This window comes from Megascapheus bottae, chromosome 15, assembly GCF_031878675.1.
Source record: "Megascapheus bottae isolate mThoBot1 chromosome 15, mThoBot2.hap1, whole genome shotgun sequence".
Classification (NCBI taxonomy): domain Eukaryota; kingdom Metazoa; phylum Chordata; class Mammalia; order Rodentia; family Geomyidae; genus Megascapheus; species Megascapheus bottae.
Window position 1 is genome coordinate 45,644,457 of NC_143523.1, and position 23,909 is coordinate 45,668,365.

The 23,909-nt window shown below is 41.2% G+C and overlaps 1 protein-coding gene and 1 pseudogene across 3 annotated transcripts; both read right to left on the reverse strand.

Annotated features, from left to right (window-relative positions):
- Positions 1-239: 239 nt before the first annotated feature.
- Positions 240-19,367, reverse strand: Anxa7 (annexin A7). 3 transcript variants are annotated; one of them, XM_090346549.1, is made up of 14 exons: positions 19,306-19,367; positions 17,308-17,362; positions 15,810-16,011; positions 14,871-14,972; positions 13,669-13,733; positions 12,891-12,956; positions 7,967-8,069; positions 7,678-7,772; positions 6,556-6,669; positions 5,929-6,099; positions 3,799-3,969; positions 3,649-3,724; positions 1,867-1,979; positions 240-652 (listed from the first exon to the last, which is right to left on the reverse strand). In XM_090346549.1, the coding sequence occupies exons 2-14, from the start codon at positions 17,359-17,361 to the stop codon at positions 530-532; spliced, it is 1,455 nt and encodes a 484-aa protein (XP_090202675.1). In that variant the 5' UTR covers position 17,362; positions 19,306-19,367; the 3' UTR covers positions 240-529. The 3 variants fall into 3 exon arrangements, with proteins under 3 accessions (XP_090202675.1, XP_090202676.1, XP_090202677.1); XM_090346550.1 differs by lacking the exon at positions 12,891-12,956; XM_090346551.1 differs by lacking the exon at positions 6,556-6,669.
- A 2,288-nt stretch (positions 19,368-21,655) lies between these two features.
- LOC150054283 (ATP synthase F(0) complex subunit k, mitochondrial pseudogene) lies at positions 21,656-23,889 on the reverse strand (annotated as a pseudogene).
- Positions 23,890-23,909: the final 20 nt, after the last annotated feature.

The window sequence follows — 23,909 nt, forward strand, 5'->3', positions numbered from 1 at the left end:
CTCAAGGCTAGTGATCTACCATTTGAGCCATAGTGCCAATTCCAGCTATGTTGAGGCTTAACTGGGAGATATTAGGAACTTTTCTGTTCTGACAGGCTTCAAACTGTGATCCTCCACCCTGAGACTCTTGAGTAACTAGAATTACTGGCATGAACCACTGATGCATAGCAAAATTCTATTTTTGAACTTGATAAAAGTAACAAGCAACCTCTTTCTTTTAAGCAAAAAAAAATTACATAGAGAGATTAGAATGATTTTTATTCAATTTGAAATCTTGATTAGAAATAAATGCAGTGAGAATGAAGTTTTACAAACGTCTCAGAATTACATCATTGTGGTATGGCTTGTACATAGAGGAAAAAAAAACATTAAGGCAATAACATCATGTGCAATCCATGCACACGCCCCTGACACGGCCCTCAGAAAGAAGCTGTTTTGGTTAAGTGATGGTTGATATTGCTGCATGCAATCAAGCAGTCTTGGTAAGCCATGAATAGCTTCATTCATTAAGGGGAAAAACAAATCCCTTCTACTGGCCCACAATAGCCAGAAGGAGCTTCCGGTAATCTCCACTTGTATCACTTGCAATCATTGTGGCCAGGGTCTTCTGATACATCTGAGTGAACATCTGTTTTATTTGTACAAGGTCAATCTATATGAAAAATGACAGATTAGGAAAAAATTGTCAAAAGAAAGCATCTGCATTACAATTTTTTTTATTTTTGCCAGGTGTGGAGCTTGAACTAAGGGCCTGAGCACTGTCTTTGGACTGTTTCTCAAGGCCAGAGCTCTATCACTTGAGCCACAGCACCACTTCCAGCTTTTTTCTATGTACGTCGTACTGAGGAATTGAACCTGGCTCTTCATGCATGCTAGGCAAGCACTCTATCACTAGGCCAAACTTCTGGCCAAAACAAAGGTTTTTAAATGCTATATTCTAGCTCTTTTAAAAAATTAATTTACGGGCCGGGAGTTTGGCCTAGTGGTTAAAGTGCTTGCCTAGCATGCATGAAGACCCGGGTTCGATTCCTCGGTACCACATACATAGAAAAAAAGCCTGAAGTGGTGCTGAGGCTCAAGTGGTAGAGCTCTAACCTTGAGAAAGTCCAAGGACAGTGCTCAGGCCCTGAGCTCAAGCCCATGACTGGCAAAAAAAAAAAAAATTAATTTACGGGCCGGGAGTTTGGCCTAGTGATTGAGTGCTTGCCTAGCATGCATGAAGACCCGGGTTCGATTCCTTGGTACCACATACATAGAAAAAAGCCAGAAGTGGTGCTGAGGCTCAAGTGGTAGAGCTCTCTAGCCTTGAGAAAGTCCAAGGATCCAAGGACAGTGCTCAGGCCCTGAGCCCAAGCCCAGGACTGGCAAAAAATAAAAAAATAAAAAATAAACCAAAAAACAAAAAACCATTTGATTCTATATTTTCATAAAAAGATGAATATTCTTCTTTTGACACCACTGCAGGCTTCCTGCCATCATGGTTAATGTTCCTAAAGCCTGAGATACTTTAGTAGCATAGTACAAGAAGGGCAAGCTTTATGTATATGTTTCCTGATGACAGGAAGCAGAGGGGCTATGGCAGTCAGAATAAGACAATTTTCCAGTTCAAGCCCCATGACCAACAACAACAACAACAAAATTGAACATCTTCTAACTAGATCTGTATTTTTTGCACAGACCTCAAGTAGGAGGTCTTTAGTGCATCGCCAGCTTCTGTTTTTATGTCAGTGGACCCCTCTTTCAGTATAGAGGTCAATATGGTGACTGTTTCTATTCTACCGCTCCTTCTTAACTTCATTCTTGAGGGTTTCACAGTCATCCAAGGAATTTTTAAGAAGCCAACATCCAAAATCAAAATCGCCTTACCTCACTGCGAGTGACCACAATCCTGATCAGGGTAGAGTCATCTGTGCCAGCGCCTTTCATGGAATTGTAGAGGCGCTCAGCAAAGAAGGCAGGGGGATTCAGGGCACATTTCACTATAAGAGAAGAGATGCTTCAGACAGGAACCATGCCTTGACAAACAGCTACCCCAGCTTCAGCTTCAGTTATCACTGCTAATCTGCTCTTGATTACTTTCCATACAACTTCTTAGAATTGGTGGTGACTTGGAGATAATTTCTTCCTTTTTTAAGAACATGTACATATACACACTTTTGCTCGTTGTGGGGTTTGAATTTTGGGCCTAAGCACTGTCCCTGAGCTTTGTACTCAAGATTAGCACTCTACCACTTGAGCCAAAGCACCACTTCCAGATTTTTCTGAATAGTTTATTGGAGATGAACTTTCACAAACTATCTGCCTGGGCTGGCTTCAAACTATAATCCTCAGATCTCAACCTCGTGAGCCACCAACACCCAATTATTTTATTTTTCATTGTGTCAAACAAGCAACACTAAGTTCTAGAAAACTCCTGACTCGGCTAGGAATGTAATTAGTGGTAGAGTCCTTGCCTAGCATGCATGAAGCCCAGGGTTTGATTCCTCAGTACTACATACACAGAAAAAGCTGTAAGTGGTGCTGTGGTTCAAGTGGTAGTTCAGGTCAGTGCCCAGGCCCTAAGTTCAAGCCCCAAGTTTGGCAAGAACAACAACAACAACAACAACAAAAAAAAACTCTTGGCTAATCTTTTCTTTCTATTGATGTATTGTTTTGTATTTCCTTCCCCTTATAGTATAAAAATTTATAGCAAATGTTCAGAGATACTTTATTAAAAGGAATATGAACAAAATCTGAATTCTGTAAAGTTAAAGGGTGTCATTTGGGAGAGAAAAAAATGAGATATATTCTAAGAGGACATAGATTTGAGCAAAAATTTCAAAATGGTTCTCACAAACCTGACGTATGTCTAGAATATTCACTTTGTGAAGTTTCCTCTTCACAGATGGCAAAGAGGTACTAACTGTACATGTATCACTGTAGTGATAGATGTAAGACATGCCTTTGTTAGTATCAAGGCAGTAGTACTGTCAATAGATTTGTTGTTTCCACTGGAACATTTCCATCTCATTAGACATTTAGGTGTTATATCAACAGAAACTAATTAATTTTAAAATGGCAAGTTTCCTTTTTTTTTTTTTTTTGCTTTCTGTCCTGGGGCTTGAACTCAGGGCCACTGTCCTTGGGCTTCTTTCTCAAGGCTAGCATTCTACCATTTGAGCAACAGCACCACTTTTGGCTTTTCTATGTATGCGGTACTGAGGAATCGAACCCAGGTCTTTATGCATGCTAGGCAAGCACTCTACCACTAAGATCAAACTCCCAGCCCACAAAAGGATAAGTTTCTTATTGGGTTGACTTCTTGCAAAGTATGTTTTGAGGGCTCAAAATGATATGTTGTGGTGGCATCAGGAGTTCCTTAGGGCTTTTTCATTCACTTTAAAGAAAGTGTTATCATCCTTTGGATCTTCTTGCACAGTCCTCTTGAAGGGTTGAAATGAAGGTCAAATAATCTCAAAGTCATCCATTAGTCACACTAATCACAGGAAATTACATAATTTTTAGCCTATCTAAAAACAGATGGGCTCAATGTCTGTCTAAGAACATTTCTAGGGAAACGGTATTAATTAAAATCCCTAATTGAGAACAATGATTCAAAATCCCTACTCATTTGAAAACAAGATAAAACAAAGTTCAGAAGAGTCTTACAGATGGCCTTCCAACCACTTTCAGCATATCCAGAAAATTCACGGCTCACGCTGCTTATCAAATCTCGATTAGCTATCTGCAAATAAAAATTACTGTGTTAAATCTGTTAACATCTTGAGGTCAACACCAAACCTTCAGAAGTGCTCATACCCTGGAATAAGCCTCCATAGTAGCTCTCAGCTGAGGAAAGCTTCTTGTGGCAAGGATCGCGTTAAAGCAGGATTCATTTGTTCCTAGTCTCCCCTCACCAGCTTGATAAAGGCGCTGAGCATCCTCCTGAGCCATTTGGTAGTTTATGCTCTGACTCTCATCACGATTTCCCTGCATAAAGGAAAGACAGAAATTTGAAGAAAGAAAAAGTGTTCTAAGCCAGGTACAGTGGCTCATGCCTGTAATCCTAGCTATTTAAGTGGCAGAATGCCTGCCTAGCAAGTATAAAGCATAAGTTCAAACCCTAGTATTGCAAGGAAAAGGCAGGGGGCGGGGGTGTTCAGGGCTTTGAGAGCTGAATTAAACCAGAAAAAAATTCTGACCAAAAACGTCTCTAGCTGTAAATACATATTATTATCTCCTTAGTAGAGATTTAAATCTCTATATTGAGTTATGCTCATATTCTTTCAGGCAACTCAAAGATATGGAACACTTTCTCTGCACCAGGTATTAGAAGTGAAAGAATTTTAAGTCTATGAAGATGGTATAATATGGAAGCCTTATTAATTTCCTTTCCTTTATCTAAGTATAATCTTAGCATGGTCTTTTTTTTTTTTTATTGCCAATCCTGGGATTTGAGCTCAGGGTATGAGTGCTGTCCTTGGGCTTTCTTAAGACTAGAGCTCTAACTCTTGAGCCCCAGTACCATTTCTGGCTTTTCCTATGTATATGATACTGAGGAACCGAACCCTGGTCTTCCTGCTTGCTAGGCAGCAGTCTACCAACAGGCCAAACTCCTGGCCAAAGAAGGCATGTTCTAAACTAGAAAAAAAAAAAAAAAAGCACCGGGGCTGGGGTATGACTCAGGTAAAGCACTTGCCTTGCATGCATGAAGCCATAGGTTCCATCCCTAGTACAGCAATCAACCAATCAACAAATAACTACAAATATACTTAAACCATTTTTTTTTGCCAGTCGTGGAGCTTGAACTCAGGGCTTGAGCACTGTCTTGGACTTTTCTCAAGGCTAGTGCTGTACCACTTGAGCCACAACACAACTTCCAGCTTTTTGCCACGTATGTGGTATCGAGAAATCGAACTCGGGTCTTCGTGCATGCTAGGCAAGCACTCAACCACTAGGCCAAACTCCCGGCCCTACTTAAACCATTTTTTAAAAATAAAAGGTACCCAGGAAAATGTCTTAGACTTTTGCCTATGGATTCAAACACACAATGCAGTCCTATGGTCTAGATAGTTACTTCTCTATTCATACCCTGGAAGAGGTATGACAAAGGCTTGAGACTGCATGAAGAGAAACCCAGAACCCTATGTGGAGTCTCAGTAATTGTTTTTTTTTTAGCACTAAATGTCTGTTCCTGGCTTTCCTCATTTTGTTTTAAAATACTAACTCATTTATTTTCCTGCCTTGTTACTCTGTTACAGGAACATTTAGTTTCCTTCTAGCCATCTGCTGTATTTTTTTACTTCCATATCCCCTAATTTTTGTACACTCTGTGCTTTAGTCGGTGTACTTCCTGTCTTTACCTCTTTTGTTCTACTTTCAAAGCCCTGAAGACCAGTCAAACCTTGTGCTCTAGTAACTTCTGACAGTAATGCTAGTCATTTGAATTATGTCTTTCAAATGCATTCTCCTTGTCTAATTCCATTTCTGATCATTCTGAATACCATCCTAGAGTACTTTCTGTCACTTCTGCAATGCACCTGGGAAATCAGAATTATAATATGAGCCCTAATATGTTTTAGTTATTTGTGGCTTTTTTCACACAGTTCTCCTAGCCTCCAGCACTTCTAAGGCAATCCTGCATATTTTCAGATACTGCAAAGCTTAAACATAGAGTTTTACCACCATTCTAGTCACAGGATCCCAAGTGGGTTTCTAATTCCAAAAAACCTCAAGGAGGAAAATTTCTTCTTCCTTCCAATAGCCAGACTTGCAGATATAAATCCCAGTAATAAACACAAAATTATCTGAACACTGGATTCTGTACTGTCCTTGCTAAAGTTAGTAATATCCAAGGTGGTTACTATTCAAAGGAATACAGATATTCACCAGAATCCTTATCACAGTAGATTCTCCCCATTAATGTACAAACATTCATGCTATACTCACCTGGCACATGGATATAAGTAAACATTCAAAACACCCTGATGTGTCTGATTTAATGCCCTTTTCAAGTTCTCGGCCATATTCTGATTTATAACATTTGACAATTTCTCGTATTTCTTGATTTGTTCTTGTACACAAAATCTCAATCAACACACGCTCCTGAGTTCCTATTCCCTACATAAAAATTAAGAATGGACAAATTAAACAAAAGAAAAAAACCCCTCTGAATTAGATGTTATCATCCTATCAAATGTCTTTGGAACTGAAAACGATTTCAGATGATGCATTATAATACATTACTATATTACTGCAAATTCATAACCTACCATAACTTGTGGATTTACATATTAAAAGGAATAAATACCAATAATAAAATACAGATAGTAGCCGGGCTACAGGTTCACACCTGTAATACTAGCTACTCAAGAGGCTGAGATCTGAGATTGCCATTCAAAGCCATCCCGAGCACTAAAGTTTGTCAGACTCTTATCTCCAATTAACCATCAGAAAACTGGAAGTGGTGCTATGACTCCAAGGGTAGGGTGGTAGCCTTGAGCTGAAGGGCTTGGGGACAGTGCCCAGGCCCAGAGTTCAAGTCCATGACCAACAGAAAAAAAAAAAAAAAAGTACCTGCAGTGCATTCCGTAAACTCCAGGCATCATAGTATGTGGGAGGCATGAACAAGGCAATGATCAGTTCTTCCACATTGCCACTTAATTCTGACTTGAGATCTTGGATTAAATCCTATTTAATTATAAATGCAAGCTAAGTATATGTGCTCTCCAAATTTGCCACTTAAAGCTTTTAAGAAAAATACAGAAAAATAAAATAACATTGCTTTATGAGTGCATAAATTTCAAACCTGAATGAGGTATACTAAGGTATAAATAAATGCATATATGTTCAGTCTAATGTAGTTTATTCACTATAGTTTTGAACATGTATTCTTTTTTGTTGTTGTTGATCGGGGGATTGGGTACTGTGCCTGACCTCTTTTTACTCAAGGCTTGTGCTCTACCACCTTGAGCTACAGTTCTACATTCATTTTTTGAGTAGTTAACTGGAATTAAGAATCTCAGGGGGACTTGTCTGCCTGGGCTGCCTTCTCAAATCTTAGCCGCCCGGACTGGGATTGCAGGCATGAGCTACCAGCTCCCAGCCATGAACACTGAAAGTCTTATTATCTTCATTTTGCCAGTCCTGGGGCTTGAACTCAGGGCCTAGGCTCTGTCCTTGGGATTTCTCAAGGCTAGACCTCTACCATTTGAGCCATAGCATCACGTCCAGCTTTTTTTGGTGTATATAGTACTGAGGAATCAAAACCTGGTCTTCGTGCATGCTAGGCGAGCACTCTACCTCTAGGGCAAACTCCTGGCCCTACACTTCAAATCTTATGGCCATGTTTAGAGAGACAGTAAGAAGAAAAAATAGGCAAGGGTTATGATAAGCCACAAATCTCATTGTAAGTAGAGAGCAACGGTGGTCATAATACACTTTCCATTGAATAACTCACATATATATGACTTAATATAAGATTGGATAGAAGATTACAGTCTACTCTAGGATAAAAATGGCTTCTAAGGGAAACATAGTGGATCTATCATACCCAAGGTCTGTCAAGTGCAGCTATCTCTCCATTATATATGTGACGTATAATATGATGAAAACATAGTATCTAATACAACATAATGCAAAGTCCACAGGCTCCTACTATGACTCATTCCAGAAACAACAACAACAAAAAAAACATACCTTGCCATACATAGTTTTAAAAGCTGCTTTAATTTTTTGCCTCTGATCATTGGAACGATTGGCCACAACATCCACAATTGCTTGTTCATCGGTTCCTGGAAGAGCCATGCAGGGGAATGTAATGATGTAGTTCTTGCTGGATGACTCTAGAGGTTATCTCTTAGAATGTTTACAAGGCAGTACGTGTGAGCGTACAGGCTGACATAGGAACTTGGGTTTATGATATAGATTTATTTTACTTTATAGCCAATCATTTTAACTTAATAGACAAAAAATCTGCTTTCCTCACCAAATCCTTTCATTGCTTTACGGAGAATTTCTGCATCTCTCATAGGATCAAAGTTGGCAGCGGGTCGAATTGTACCTTGAGTTCCCTGAGTCATTGCAGCAGGCTGAGAACAAAAGTCAGGATTCTCTGATGACAATGAGGCAATTTATAGGCTTTCCCCAGGTATCTTGCTTAAGCAAAATCTGTGAGTATTTGGGTTTAGGGGCCTAAATAAGAATATTTTTAATACAGGACTTATTTTAAAAACACCTGGGGCTGGACAGGGAGTTTGGCCTAGTGGTTAAAGTGCTTGCCTAGCATGCATGAAGACCCGGGTTCGATTCCTCGGTACCACATACATAGAAAAAAGCTGGAAGTGGTGCTGAGGCTCAAGTGGTAGAGCTCTAGCCTTGAGAAAGTCCAAGGACAGTGCTCAGGCCCTGAGCTCAAGCCCAGGACTGGCAAAAAAAACAAAAACAAAAACAACAAAAAAAAACACCTGGGGCTGAAATGGCCTAGCGGTAGTGTGCCTGCCTAGCAAGCACAAAGCATTTGATTCCTTGGTACCACAGACACGGAAAAAGCCAGAATTGACGCTGCGGCTCAAGTGGTAGAGCACTAGCCTTGAGAAAGCACAAGGCTAGTGCTCAGGCCCTGAGTTCAAGCCCCAAGGCAGGCAAAAAAAAACAAAAACAAAAAACAAACAAACAAAACACACCCATCTCCTTCAGCACAGATTTTTCTCCTGCTAACAGATAGGTAGATGTCAAACTTTCAGGAGACAAAAGAGCCAAACTTTTACAAGTAAAGTCACAATCTTCTTATGCTTTGGCTTCATTTTTAGTAGAAGAAAAAGAACAGAAGGAGGGACAAAGATAGAAACACACAAACACACACACAGAAAGAGAAGAAACTGATCCCCAAATAATACAAGATGAATGACAATGTTTGATTTAAAAAGACAGAAAAAACCAAAGGCTTTAGTGAACTAGACATGTTCAAACAAGCCATCTGCCTTCATTTGCTACAGGGCCTTGCTTGTTAGATATGAAATAAAATATTTTATAAGAATAAAAGTGATTACAATGAAGCAAAGTAGAAACTAAAACACACAAAAACAAACTGTGGGGGGGGAGTGAGAAGGGAGGGAGAGAGAGAAAGTGTGCATAATGGGGCTTAAACTCAGCATCTTGCACTTTCCTTTAGTTTTTGTTGTGGTTGAAGGATTCTACTCTACCACTTGAGCTACTTCTGGCTTTTTGGGGGGGGCGGGGGGAATCAGTCCTGGCTTAGACTCTGGGCCTGAGCACTGTTCTTGGGCTTTCTCAAGGCTAGAGCTCTACCACTTGAGCCACAGCACCGCTTTTTCTATGTATATGGTACGGAGGAATCAAATCCGGGTTTTTGTGCATGCTAGGCAAGCACTCTACCACTAGGCCAAACTCCTAGCCCCTACTTCTGGCTTTTCAGTGGTTAGTTGGAGCTCAGTCACTCAGATTTGCCTGGGCTAGCATCAATCACAATCCTCAGATTTCAGCTTCCTGAGTAGTTAGGACTACAGGCATGAGCCATTGGTGCCAGGCAGGATTGTGTATTTGAAACGCAAATCTGCATGGAAGTAAAACTGTTACTTGGCAAATACATTACTAAGGACTGTTTTAAGCAACAATTGTAACTGTATGGTAAAACTAGATGGCAAAAGTATGCTGGGAACCAAAATATTTATATAGGTTGTAACATTAGAGAAACGGTGAACATCATCCAAATTACCACTAGTAATAAAGCAAGTCAACAATAAGTATCTCCAGATATGGTACACCTGGAAAATAACATCATCTCTGGGTCCTCCTGACAAAAAGCCCAAACTAACTTAAAGAGGAAGTGTCAGACAAACCCAAATTAAATATTTTAGAAAAACCGGTAACACCTTCAAAAGTGTCAAGGTCTTGAATAGTAACGATTGAGAAACTACTCCAGATTAAAGAAGACTTGATACTTGACAATAAATACAAAGTTGTGTCTTAGATTTGGTCCTCAATGCAAAAAAGGACACTAAAGGACCATTGGTAAGGTTTAAATAAGGTGTTAAAGTTAGGTAGTTGAATGCTATACCAATGTTATTTTCTGATTTAGGTCACTGTTTTCTTTTTGGGCCAGTCCTATAGATTGAACTTAGTTGACACTGTCCCTGAATTGTTGTCTTTTTGTTGTTGTTGTTGTTGTTGGTTGTGGGGCTTAAACCTAGGGCGTGAGCATTGTCTCTGAGCTTTTTCTCTCCAGGTTAGCACTTGAGCCACAGTACCACATCCAGTTTTCTGGTAATTAATTGGAGATAAGAGTCTCATTTGGAGATAAGAGTTTTATAATCAGATGCTGGTGGCTCATGCCTGTAATCCTAACTACTGAGGAGGCTCAGATCTGAGGATCACGGTTCAAAGCCAGCCATGGAAGGAAAGTCCATGAGGATCATATCTCCAATAAACTACTCAGAAGAAAAAGTGGGTAGTGGCACTGTAGCTCAAGTAGAAGAGTGCTAGCCTTGAGCAGAGAGAGACTCAGGGACAGAGCCCAGGCCTTGAGTTCAAGCCTCAGGATTGGCAAAAATAAAAAAAATAAAAAAGAATCTTAAAGACTTCCCTGCTGGAAGTGGTGTTATGGCTCAAGGGGTAGGGCAGTAGCCTTGAGCTCAAGAGCTCAGCGACAGCACCCAGGCTCAGAGTTCAAGCCCCATGAGCAACAACAACAACAAAAAAACTTCCCTGCACAGGCTGGCTTTGAACTGTGGAACTCAGATCTCAGCTTTCTGAGTAGCTAGGATTATAGGCATGAGCCACCAGCACCCAGCTGTATTGTGTTTTGTTTTTTTTTTTGCCAGTCCTGGGCTTAAGCTCAGGGCCTGAGCACTGTCCTTGGACTTTCTCAAGGCTAGAGCTCTACCACTTGAGCCTCAGCACCACTTCTGGCTTTTTCTAAGTATGTGGTACCAAGGAATCGAACCCGGGTCTTCGTGCATGCTAGGCAAGCACTTTAACCACTAGGCCAAACTCCCGGCCCTGTACTGTGTTTTTATAGAACATTAATATCTGAAGAATAAATCATATGTATAAAAGTTATATAAGTACATAATTGCAAATTTTTTAAAGTCTGGTATTCTTTCAAATATGAAATGAAATAAAATGCATGTGAATTAAAAATGTAATTATAATGTTTTATTTATTCCAGTATCTCAAATATTGTTAAAACATGCAATATGAATTTCAGTATCTAAAATTATCCAATTTCAGATAGGGAACGGGGGAAAACAAGATGACGGGTAGGGGTGTGGGGGAGGGAAATGGGGACCAAGACATGTGAAAGGGTATCAATGTGTGGGAATTAATGCACCATCTATCTGGCAAATATCATGTAACCCTTCTATTAATTACAATAAAAATATATGAAAAAATTATCCAATTTCTTTATAAGCAACTGAAAGTGAATTTAAAATCATATCTAATGGGCTGGGAGCATGGCCTAGTGGTAGAGTGCTCACCTAGCATGCATGAAGCCCTGGGTTTGATTCCACAGTACCACATACACAGAAAAATCCAGAAGTGGTGCTGTGGCTCAAGTGGCAAATTGGTAGCCTTGTGCAAAAAGTGTCCAAGGACAGTGCCCAGGCCCTGAGTTCAAGCCCCAAGATGGACAAAAAAAAAATTATATCCAGTGACCTATTAATATTCATGAATATTCATCCCTTATACATAAGGCAAATGATTTCCCTTTCATTTAGAAGCTCTTCCAAAACCTACCACTATGTTCATTTCTATCTGTTGCCTTTAATTCTTGACTGAGCTGGCAATTTTAACAGAAAGTAACTGCATATGTGTATTATAATGTTTAAAAATCTTTCAGATGTTATATAATGATATATTTGATGTATCTGATATTGTAAAAGTAAGATCAAACTCTAAAGTTATTAAAAAGTTGTATTAACAACCAACCTCAGTGACAAAAACAGTTGTAAAAGAACTGAAAGCAACTTACTACATCCTTTAGAAGTACAGCATTTACTTTTTTAGTAAAGCATTGTATAGCACAGAAACTACAGGTCCGCAAGTCAGAAGAACTGCAGGCTTTTCACATCTTTGTCTTTCCCTAACTCTGTGGCCCTTGACAACTTTCTCCACATCTCTGGATCTCAAATTCCTCCAACTGGCAAAGTAGGCCAAAAAATCACTAAAACACTTTTAGTACTGCAAGAAAATTTCTCTTCTTTCATAGCCAAAATCAAACTTGAAAATGTTATACTTTATTAATATGCATAATACAAATCAGTAAGAAAATCAAGATTAGCATAACAGTATTCTGTATTTGCCTAGTAACTTTTATAGGACAAAAAATTAAGGAAATTTATGAATAAAACAAAATTAGGAGCTACACACATGTGGGATTATGGATTTCATATATGGGAATCTCCTGGATACTGAGAAATCAACTCAAAAGATGTAACAAGTTACCATGTTTAAGTCCTGCCAAGCCAGTTTGTGAATCAACATTTATAATTATAAATACTGGGAAACAGATATGGAGGATGACAGTTCAAGACTAGCCTCAAATGAGTTCTTAGTGAGAATAACAATAAGCCAGGTGGTCTTTATCTATGCCGGAGGCTGTAGGTAGAAAAATCTCAATCTGAAGCCAATTGCAGGAAGAAACACAAGAAACCTCACTTGAAAAAATAACTAAAGAGCAAAGAGCTAGGGTCATGACTCAAGTGGCAAAAAAAATCTTCCTAGGAAGCACAAGACCCATGAACAAGTCCCTAAAATAGACAAATACCCAAACCTGCCAAGTACTATAGGAACATAAAGTAAAAATCCATGTATTTGAGCCCTCCTGAAAGCACATAAAAATTATACATAGAGGACCTGGTGATTAGTGGATATTAGAAGTCCTTACTCACTTCACTGCTATAATCCAAAGAAACAGGAGAGAAAACAGGATAGGAAGAAAAGGATTCTGTACTGATCTGAAATAAGAGTAGAAAGTTATAAAGGGAAAAAGGAAAAACAAACCAACCCTTCATAAACCATTGCCAATCACCCGCGTTCATAGTTATAATTGCTGGAAAGGGTCACAAAGAGGAGTAAGAAGTAAAAACAATGTTGAGTACAGGTGAATCTCAAGGATAAAAATATGGGCATCTTGCTGGACACAGTGGCTCACGCCTGTAATCCTGTAAATCTCAGGAGGCTGAGATTTGAGGATCAAGGTTCAAAGTCAGCCCAGACAATACAAAGCCATGAGACTCATCTCCAATTGATCACTAGAAAACGATAAGTGGGGCTGTGGCTCAAGGGTAGGGTGGTAGCCATAACTTGAAGAGCTCAGGGACAGCACCCAGATGCAGGGATAGGGCAGTAGCCTTGAGCTGAAGAGCTCAGGGACAGCACCAGGCCAGAGTTCAAGCCCCATGACCTACCCCCACCAAAAAAAATGTGGAAGCAAAACTTTTAAAAGCAACAAAAATACCTGACTGGGGGCTGGGCATTTGGCCTACTAGTAGAGTGTTTGTTGAGCATGCACTAAGACCTGGTTCCGATTCCTCAGTACCATATACACAGAAAAAGCTAGAAGTGGTGTTGTGGCTCAAGAGGTAGGGCTGCCCTTGAGAAAACCCAAGGACAGTGCTCAGTCCATGAGCTCAAGCCCAGGATTGGCAAAAAAAAAAAAAAAAATACCTGACTAGGAAAAGGAGCTCTTCCTCCAGGATACTGAGAAGGCATCTGTCCTCCAGGAAAGCCACCTACATGTTATAAAAAACAAACAGAACAACCATCAGGTTATACAACTCGTTGCACAGTTGCAACCAGGTTATAGAACCTAATATTTCAAGACAGTGTCCATTATTGGACACTAAGAATATTCATACTGTCATTAAATGAGATACTTTAATATGTCTTGAGCTGAGCGTGGTGGCTCATGGCTATAATCCTAGCTACTCAGGAAGCTGAGGATTCTGTTTCAAAGCCGAAAAGAGTCTTATTTCCAATTAATCACTAGAAAATGGGAACTGGGGCTATGGTTCCAGGGTAGGGCACTAGCCTTGAGCCAAAGACTCAGGGATAGCGCCCAGGACAGTGTTCAAGCCCCATGACACCTGGCCCTGCCCCCCCAAAAATAATATATACTGATGAACGTAAAATCAAGTTGGGTCAAAAGAACCTTTTTAATATTCCAAGTTATACGTAAGTGTTTAGCAAGCATTAAGAGAGTATGAGTATGAGTGTGTGTGTGTGTGTGTGTGTGTGTGTGCTTGCACCACATTTAATTTCAATTCCATCTGAAGTTTTCATGATATGCTTCTGAGAGTAGTTTCATTTGTGGTACATGAGTGGGCAGATGTTCCTGAAGGATATCCTTTGAAACTTGGGCCAAACTTTTTAATATAAAAGCAGGCTCTCATCTCCATTTGATGCATAACACTCTTCTATCAAAATACATTTATTTCTCCTGTTTTCAACATCTCAGTGAAACACCTTTGTACTACTAATATATACTGATTAAGTTTTTAAAAGAAGAAAAACACGGGAAAAGATAATGTAAGCAAAATGGGCTTTTTCTAGGAAGTTACTCTGCCAACTTTGTTCTAAAATGAAAACGTATAGTTCCTCATAAAACTAAAATAAATTTCTTTCTCAAAACTGTATATTTAATTTTGGGGATGGGCAGGGAAGAGTGACAGAGGATGTGAGACTGATTGGAATAAAGTATAAACATGTGGGGGGTACAACTAATAAAAAAATCTATATATTTAAAATTATTTTTACAGAAATAAACACTCCCACAGGAGTATTCAAAGCATAAACTAAGTTCTCCCAATAGTAACTGAAAAATTTGAGAGTATCATGATACTGTTTCTCTCTGGACAACTGGTACCTACCAGGTAGTGAGACCTGAGGTGGACCTCCAGCATAAGACTGTGATGGCAGCTGTGGATAGCCAGAAAAGCCTGCTCCAGCTGGTAGGGCTCCAAATCCTTGTCCTGAAGAAAATTCCGGGCATAGTTTAACTATAGTTCACATTCTCATAGATACAGAGAAAACTTTATAAAAATGCCTACTGTTAACAGTAGAAAAGATAACCCGATAATGCTAGAATAGCAATGTGTTTTGTCTATATTTACCTTCTTACCAATGAAAAAATAAATTTAAGCTGGGTACTGGTGGCTCACGTCTGTAATTCTAGCTACTCAGGAGGCTGGGATCTGAGGATCATGGTTCAAAGCCAGCCTGGGCACTAAAAAGTCTATTAACCACTAAAAACCCAGAAATGGGGCTGTGGCTCAAGGGATAGGGCAGTAGCCTTGAATTGAAGAGCTCAGGGACAGCACCTAGGCCCAGAGTTCCCAGCCTTACATCCTTAAAAAAAATACAAACAATGAAGCAAAGTATTATATACTGGCCCTTCAATTACTAAAAATTTAAATTCCTTTCACAGCAGAATTTTTTAGCCTGCCCCCACCTCTCCATCCTAAGAATCTTCTCAGCAATGTACCAAGCTAAGCTAAGTCTGACCTTTCAGAACACAAAGAGGAGTGAAGAGGACAGAAGAAAGAAAAAAGTACTTCATGGGCTAGGAGTTTGGCCTTGTGACAGAGTGCTTTCCTAGCATGCATGAAGACTTGGGTTCAATCCTCAGTATCACACACATAGAAAAAAGCCCAAAGTGGTGCTGTGGCTCAAATGGTAATGCTCTAGCCTTGAGAAAGCCCAAGGACAGTGATCAGGCCCTGAGTTCAAGCCCCAGGACTGGCAAAAAGAAAAAAAGTACTTCAGCAATCTCACATCACTCACTACTAACTCTATGATACACAGCTTACCTCCAGGATAGGATGTCGCTCCCCCTGGTTGTGGGGCACCAGGATAGCCTCCGGGAGCTGGATAGCCTCCAGGCACAGGGTAGCCTCCAGCTCCTGGGTAGCCAGCACTTGGAGCTGGTGGGTAAGGACTTCCTCCCATTGGAGGGAAGCCACTGGGATAAGGATACTGCCCTGGGGGGAGAAAAGACTCCTGACCTGCAGGCTGGAAAATAAGAAAGTTTTCCAATGAACATGATCAGAAAGAAAGAAAGAAAAAAATATATATATATATATTTGCCAGTACTGGGACTCTAACTCAGGGCCTGGGCATTGTCCTTGGACCTTCTCAAGGCTAGAGCTCTACCACTTGAGCCTCAGCACCACTTCTGGCGTTTTTTCTATGTATGTGGTACCGAGGAATTGAACCCGGGTCTTCATGCATGCTAGGCAAGCACTTTAACCACTAGGCCAAACTCCCGGCCCTAAGAATATATCTTTAAAAAGAAAAGTGGCTCACACCTGTAATCCTAGCTACTCAGGAGGCAAGATCTGAGAATCAAGGTTCAAAGCCAGCCCAGGCATAAGAGGACCTGAGACACTTATCTCCAATTAACTTCCACAAAACAGGAAGTGGGGCTTGGCTCACTAAGACAGTAGCCTTGAGCTGAAGAGCTAAGGGACAGTGCCCAGGCCCACAGTTCAAGCTCCATGACCCACAAAGAAAAAAAAAAAAGAAGAAGAAAAAAAAAAAGCAAACAAAAACCCAAGAAAGGATTAATATTAAGATCTCTTGTTTTTTCTTATTTTAAAATTATTTTATATATTTATTTTTGAGATAAGGGTTCATTTAGTAGATAAACCTAGCCTGGAACTTTAGGATCTCTTGCTTTAGCTTCCCAAGTGCTGGGATTATAGGCACGCACAACTATGCACAGCCTGCACAATGCCCACTGGAAAAAATATTTAAAAATTTCAATAAAGTCATTAATGCAGGGTGATTCCTATAACCCTATTGAGGAGACTGCAATCTGAAGACTGATTCGAAGCCAACCCAGGCAGCAAAGTCTCTGAGAGTCTTAGCTCCAATTAACCACTAAAAAAAGCAGGAGTGGAGGATTTGTTCAGGTGCTATCCTTGAGCACAAAAGCTCAGGTCCTAGGACTGGCAAATATGCATAAAAAGTTCTCATTAGAAATCCTTGAATCTTGCCATGCACTGGTGGCTCATTTCTGTAATCCTAGCTACTCAGAAGTCTGAAGACTACAGTTTCAAAGCCAGCCTGCAATAGTGATGCATGTTTTACTGCACAGTCTCATCAGGCTATAGTTTAGCTGCCTCCTATTTTCCAGAGATGAAAAGTGGCCTCTAATTCCTTACAGTTTCACATACTAATCCCACTCAGTGCCTCTGAGCATCTGAGTTTATGATCCTGACTTTCACATATCTATAAGAACTGTCATTGACCACTCTGACATAACACTTGCTTCAGGAAGGTGAATACTTTAGTTGCAATACTTACAGGATATCCAGGGAAAGTTGGGTAGCCTGTGGGGGGATAGCCTGGGTATGACATTCTGTAACAACCTTAAAAAATAAAAATCAAATAAAATCCTATATATTTTTTTCAAGTCTTAAGATCTTTGAAGATACACATTGATAGACACACATGCCTTTTTTTTTTTTTTTTTGCCAGTACTGGGCTTTAGCTCAAGGCCTGAGCACTGTGCTTGCATTTCTCAAGGTTAGAACTTTGCCACTTGAGCCACAACACCACTTCCAGCTTTTTCTATGTGTGTGGGACCAAGGAATCAAAACCCTGGTCTTCATGCATGCTAGGCAAGCACTCTACCACTAGACTAACTCCCAGCCCTACATGTATACTCTATGGCAGACATTAAAATGAGGTCAGAAATCAGTTAGGAGGACTCCATTATTGGTGTAGAATTACTCATTATTTCCTAGTACACCACTGTTAAAATCCCTTATCTCTCAATAGAATCACTAGTTAAATTAACTGGTGGTCTAGTAACCCAATATTTTACCATTCTTCCTTTGAAATGCCTTTCCTATTGTTTTCATTATTTCTATTTTTAGACCAAGCTTTTTAACATGAAACCTATATTTCTAAATTATTTATCCATTTATACATCTGCTTAAATCCTCTCATCTTTCCAGTTCTCCTGGATCTCATTATTACCTGATCATTCCTTTGGAAAACAAAACAAACGCTGCTCTTTCGGCCAGGTGCTGGTAGTTTATGCCTATAATCCTAACTACTCAAGAAACAGATCTAGATCTGAGGATCATAGTTAGAAGCTCAACCAACAAACAAAAAAGAAAAAAGAAAAAAGCTAAAAAAACGCCTAGGAGGACTTGGCAAATTACTCAACTTTTGCTCAAGTGAGTAAGTCAACTAGAACTTTTATTTTCCTTTTAACATTCTATTAGAAACCACTTTGAGAGAAGCAGAAAATCATTCTTGGTTCTCCAAATCACCTCCACCCAGTGAGTCAGCTACAAAAAGGGTGGGTCCCACTATGGGAGTCTCAGATGGCTTGAAGCCCAGGAACCAAAAAGGCAGCTGTTGCAAATTTATGAAGGAAAAACAAGAACTCAAACAACGCCCCCCCACTTACAAAAAAAAAAAGTTAGTTTGACAGCAATTGGGAAACAGCAGCAGATCCAATTTTCCAAGACCTGCCTCAGGGTCTGAAAGGAAATGCAGTCTGGCGATTTGGATGAAGTACGTAGAAGTTCAATATGACTCCAGACAGGCCAGAAAAATGACCATTCCCCAAGTAGTATTCCCTGTTCTGTGGCCCACATTTTTTACTCTATCCGTTTATGGGGTGCCTGAAGCCTTTCTTGTTCCTCATTCCATTCAGAATGCAATTATGACATTAGTTTATCCAGCTAACTTGCTATCAGCTGACGGCAATTAGGGAGTACAAGGCTGTGGGGAAGATAACTGTGCATCTTCCTTGTGTCCCAAAATGGTGGCTGTCAGTCATCTCCCAGGGCACCTAAGTTTCCTTAGGAAGTGTGAGCACAGGATGGGCTTCCTTGAAGGTTTCCAAGGACGTAAGCTTGAACCAGTATTTACGATCAGGTTTGTGAAATTCTGCACTGGGACTCACTAAACACAAATGTCCTAAGTTCCCCCTATATTTGCTGTGTCACCAAGCCACACCTGGGTGCTCAGTCTTCCCTGCTGGGCCTCCCCGAGGTGGCTGCGGTAGAGAGCCGTCCTCCGGCCTGCGCCTTTCCACCCAGAGCCCAACCCGGATTCGCAGGCCGGGGCACCTCGGCTACCCTCCCTCCCGTACCGCCGTGAGGCGCCGAGCCCTCGGGCCAATCTTCCTTCAGGCCTGCAGAAGCCACCCCGCCCCGCTCGAGCCCAAGACCCGCGCTCGAGGCCTCAACGCCCCTCCCCGCCTCCATCGGGAACGGAGGGCACCAAGGTGGAAGTGGGGAACGGGAGGGATGAATCGAGCGGAGGGGCGTCGTTCGAGCTCACCTGACCCGGGAAGCAGCGTCACGGGCCGCCTGCACTCGCGAAAGAAGAAGCCCGGGCGGGTGGGTGGGGCGTGGCAGCGCGCGCCCAGAGGTGGCCGGGTGCGGCCGGGAACGCCCCTGGAGCCAGCAGGGGGGGGTAGCGGCCCCGGCGGCGGCTGCACCTGCGGGAGCATCCACCACCCCGTGGCTGGCCCAGCCGGTTAAGCCACACGTCATCCTCCCTTGAAGTTATAGCCTCCCTGGTTTTTGTTTTTTTTTCTTGGTGGGAGGAGGAGAGATTTTGAACCCGTGAAATGGAAAGCCAGTGCAGACTCGGGAAGTGAACACTTGATGGGGATTCTAGATGGTCAGTACAGGAGAGGTGCTTATCAAACTACTACATCAAAGTGATATTTCCCATTGCATCTTTCAGTCTTCCTTTCCGATATCCTTTGCCCCCCCCCCCTTTTTTTTGGCGGCACTGGAGTCTGAGCTCAGGGCCTTGAGATCACTAGGCAAGCACACTACCACTGAAGCTACTGCTCCCAGCCCTTTTTGCTTCCGTTTATTATACCTGGAGGGCCCCACACTTTCTCCCCCACCTGGTACCAGGATCCTCCTACCACCTGCCATGTAGTTAGGGTTACAGGTGTGCATCACCAGGGCTAGCTTGTGTGTTTTGTGGGGTATGGATCACTTTTTGTCTTGTCTGGTCTTGAACCATGATCCTCTTGATCTTCATTTTGTGAAAATTGGGATTACAGGTACGTACCACATTTAGTTCTAAGCAACTTTACTTGGCTTTCCCGGTTTCCCTGCCTAGCACTGAGTAGATTTTTATACCTAACTGGATCTTTTATGATCACCAAGACATAATTAACAGTGGAATCTGAAGACTTGTGCATTTAACTTACCTTTATTAACCTTACAAACTTAGTAATAAAACATATGTAGGTGGTGGCTCACGCCTGTAATCCTGGCTATTCAGGAGGCTGAGATCTGAGGACCACTGTGCAAAGCCAGTCCAGTGAAGGAAAGTAAATGCAACTTTATAACCAATTAGTCACAAAAAGCCAGAAGTGGAGCTGTGGTTCAAGTGGTAGAGGGCCAACCTTGAGCCCAGCACACGCTCTTCTGGACAGTCATCTTGTGTTCAGGTTTCTATGAAATAGAAGCTATGCTTCTCTTAATGGGAATACCTATTCAGTTAGTGCTTAAGTGCACATACTACATACTATTTTTTTTTTTGCCAGTCCTGGGCTTGGGCTCAGGGCCTGAGCACTGTTCTTGGACTTTCTCAAGGCTAGCACTCTACTGCTTGAGCTTTTTCTATGTATATGGTACCGAGGAATCAAACCTGGGTCTTTGTGCATGCTAGGCAAGCACTCTACCACTAGGCCAAACTCCTGGCCCACATACATTTTATGTAGTTAGAAAACTAATTTTGTCACTAGTGGACACTTGGCAACAAGGTACTTTTGGTTGGGATGGGCATTAGCATCTAGAGGCTGGAGATGAGACTAAATATCCCATAATGCTTATGATGTTGTAGGATGCTACCAAACATTCTACAATCCCTACAACATAGATTTGGCCCCAAAAGTCAATAGAGTTGAGGTTAAGAACTTTCTAGAAAATAAATGAGTCCTATCACCCTCTTGATTAACCTCCTTAAGAGCTTCCCATTGCAATCAGGATAAAATCTAAAGTACTGAATAATTGCTAGGTACTAAACATTGGTTCCCATCTATTCTATTTTCATCCTTAATGGCTTAAATTCTTGTAGTGGCCTTCTGTCCAAACAAGCTTCAGCCTAAAAACAAATTCTCAGACTTCTATACTTCTGTTGCTTCTACTTTGAATGGACTCTACTGTAGCACTGCAAATGTTATTCCTTTAGAGATACTCTCTAACACTACTACTAGTGATATATACATATACATGATCTTACTATTCTCTATAGAATTAAGCGCATTTGAAATTGTTTACCAATAGAATTGTCTTTTACAATAGAATGTAAGCTTATAAAACAAGGCTACCTCTAGAGTTAACAGTAAGTGCTCTATATTTGGCCCTCAAAATCCATGCTAGTTTGCTGTGTTAAATTTTTTATAGCTAGGCCAGGTGCTGTGGCTCACACCTGTAATCCTAGCTACTCAGGAGGCTGAGAACTGAGGATTAAGGTTCAAAGCCAGCTCAGGCACAAAAGGACCTGAGACCCTTATCTCCAGTTAACCTCTAGTAAATGGGAAGTGGGGCTTGGCTCAAGGGGAGGGAGGTAGCCTTGAGCTGAAGAACTCAGGGACAGTGCCCAGGCTGAGTTCAAGCTCCATGACCCACTAAATAAATAAATAATACACTTTTTTTCCAGGTTCATAGTTTATTGTACAAATTGAGTATTACATGATAAGCTGACATTAGCTTCTCCAGGCTTGGGAATTTAGCAGAGGTCGTCAGACATTTTAGAATCCATTTATGTTGCTTTCACAGCTGGAGTCTTTTTAGACCTTAACTTAAAGACCAGCAAAGCAATGCCTCCATATGTGGCCAGTATACAATTCATTCTACCTGTGAGAGTGTACAAATTAAAATACTTCTTGATAGCAATGAACTGGAATTGGCTTTTATTTTCTGCACCTGCCATGATGTCACTCTTTGTCAAAGTCACAAATTCGACGGCCGACATCCATCAACGAAGACAGACTCAGCCTAACCAGGAGGACGCCAGTCCAAGAGTATACTTATTTTTGGAAAATGTCAACCTCTTCCCTTGTTTACTGTTTATTAAAATAAGCACACTTCTTTCCTAATTAGTTGTAGGATAGTGCTATCCCATAGGAATCTTTTTCCTTTCCTTTTTTTTGTATATTTGCTGTATACACATGCATGCCAGTACTGATACTTGAACTCAGGACTTTTTCTGATCACAGCTAGTACTCTAACGACTTGAGCCCCACTTCTAATTCCAGCTCTCTCTTGCCCCAATTCTCTTGGATTTGTCAGAAGTCCCAGATCTCAGCATCCTGAGCTAGGATTATAGGTATAAACTACCTGCTGTTGGTTCCTATGCTATTTTTCAATGGTAGCTGTGAACATGATCCTTTCATTTTGTATACTGACTTTAGAAAGTTTTTGTTAAAGCTTTACTAATGTAATTTATTCATGTAAAATATGCAATTCAAAGGATTTTGATAGTGTCAAAGAATTGTGTTCCATTATTAAAATTTGAAAATGATTTCATCACTACTACAAAGAAATCTCATCCTGCCTTTTTTTTTTTTTTTGCCAGTCCTGGGGCTTGAGCTCAGGGCTTGAGCACTGTCCTTGGACTTTTCTCAAGGCTGGAGATCTAGCACTTGAGCCACAGCACCACTTCCAGCTTTTTTCTTTATATGTGGTACCTGTTAGGTCTGCCTGGAAGAAATGACTTCTTCCCTTGGCTCTCTCGTCCTGCACCCTGGAAATCTCGGCCCAGTTCCTGTAACTCTGGCAACTGGCATGCCTTGGGGCAGTGGGATGTCCCCCAGTCTGAGGTATTTCCCCATCCTCTGAGATCACATCCACTTCCACTGTGGCTATGCCCCTCCCCCTATATAATCTCTCACTTCCTGGGTGCTCATCGGACTCCATTTTGGGCGGCAGGAGTCTGCTCTTTCCTCACACAATATACCCTCTTCTCCTGAACTGCATGGAGTTTCCTTTCTGCAGACCTTACAGTACTGAGGAATCGAACCTGGGTCTTCGTGCATGCTAGGCAAGCACTACCACTAGGCCAAACTCCCCGCCCCCGATCCTGTCTATTGATATACATACGCGAATCTACTTTGTGTCTTCAGAGACATGGCTATACCGGACATTTCATATTAATGCCTCCAAAAATGTGATCACGCTGAGAGCAGTGGCTCACACCTATAATCCTAGCTACAAAGGAAGCTGAGATCTGAAGATCGAGGTTCAAAGCTAGCCCGAGCACAAAAGGACCTGAGACTCTTACCTCCAATTAAGCTCTAGAAAATGGGGCTTTAAAACCTCTAGAACTGGGGCTTGGCTCAAGGATAGAGCAGTAGCCTTGAGCTGAAGAGTGCAAGGACAACACCCAGTCCCAGAAGTAGGTCAGTAGCCCTGAGCCAAAGAGCTCAGGGACAGTGCCCAGGCCGAGTTCAAGCTCCAAGCCCCACCAAAAAAAAAAAAAAAAAAGATGTGATCAGTTGTGTTTAGTTTTTTTGTTTTTTTGGTGGGAGGGGTATAGTAGGGTTCAAATTCAGGGCCTTGGGGTTGCTTGCCAAATCCTCTACCATTTGAGTGATACCCCAAATGTTTATTTTTGCTTTAGTTTTTCTCTGAGCTAGCCTCAAACCACAAACTAGCATCTGATTTCTTTCTTTTAAAATATTTTCAAGGGTTTTTTGTGTGTTCAAGCTCCAGGATTGGGTGCTATTCTTGAGCTTTTGTGCTCAAGGCTAACCTCTACTAGTTGAGCCACTTCCAGCTCTTTGGTGGTTTATTGGAGATAAGAGTATCACAAACTTTCCTGCCTGGGAAGACTTTGAACAGCAATCCTTGGATCTCAGCTTCCTGAGTGGCTAGGATTATAGGTGTAAACCCATATATATATATATATATATA

Bases quoted from the DNA above. Each gene is read 5' to 3' on its own strand.
- Anxa7 (XM_090346549.1), bottom strand. From the start codon at position 17,361: ATGTCATACCCAGGCTATCCCCCCACAGGCTACCCAACTTTCCCTGGA. The intron at 12,957-13,668 runs GTATTTTTTTTT...CTCTTATTTCAG, and splicing joins GAGCTCCTTTTCCTAGTCAG to ATCAGTACAGAATCCTTTTC. The intron at 3,970-5,928 runs GTGAGTATAGCA...TCCTTTATGCAG, and splicing joins TACTTATATCCATGTGCCAG to GGAAATCGTGATGAGAGTCA.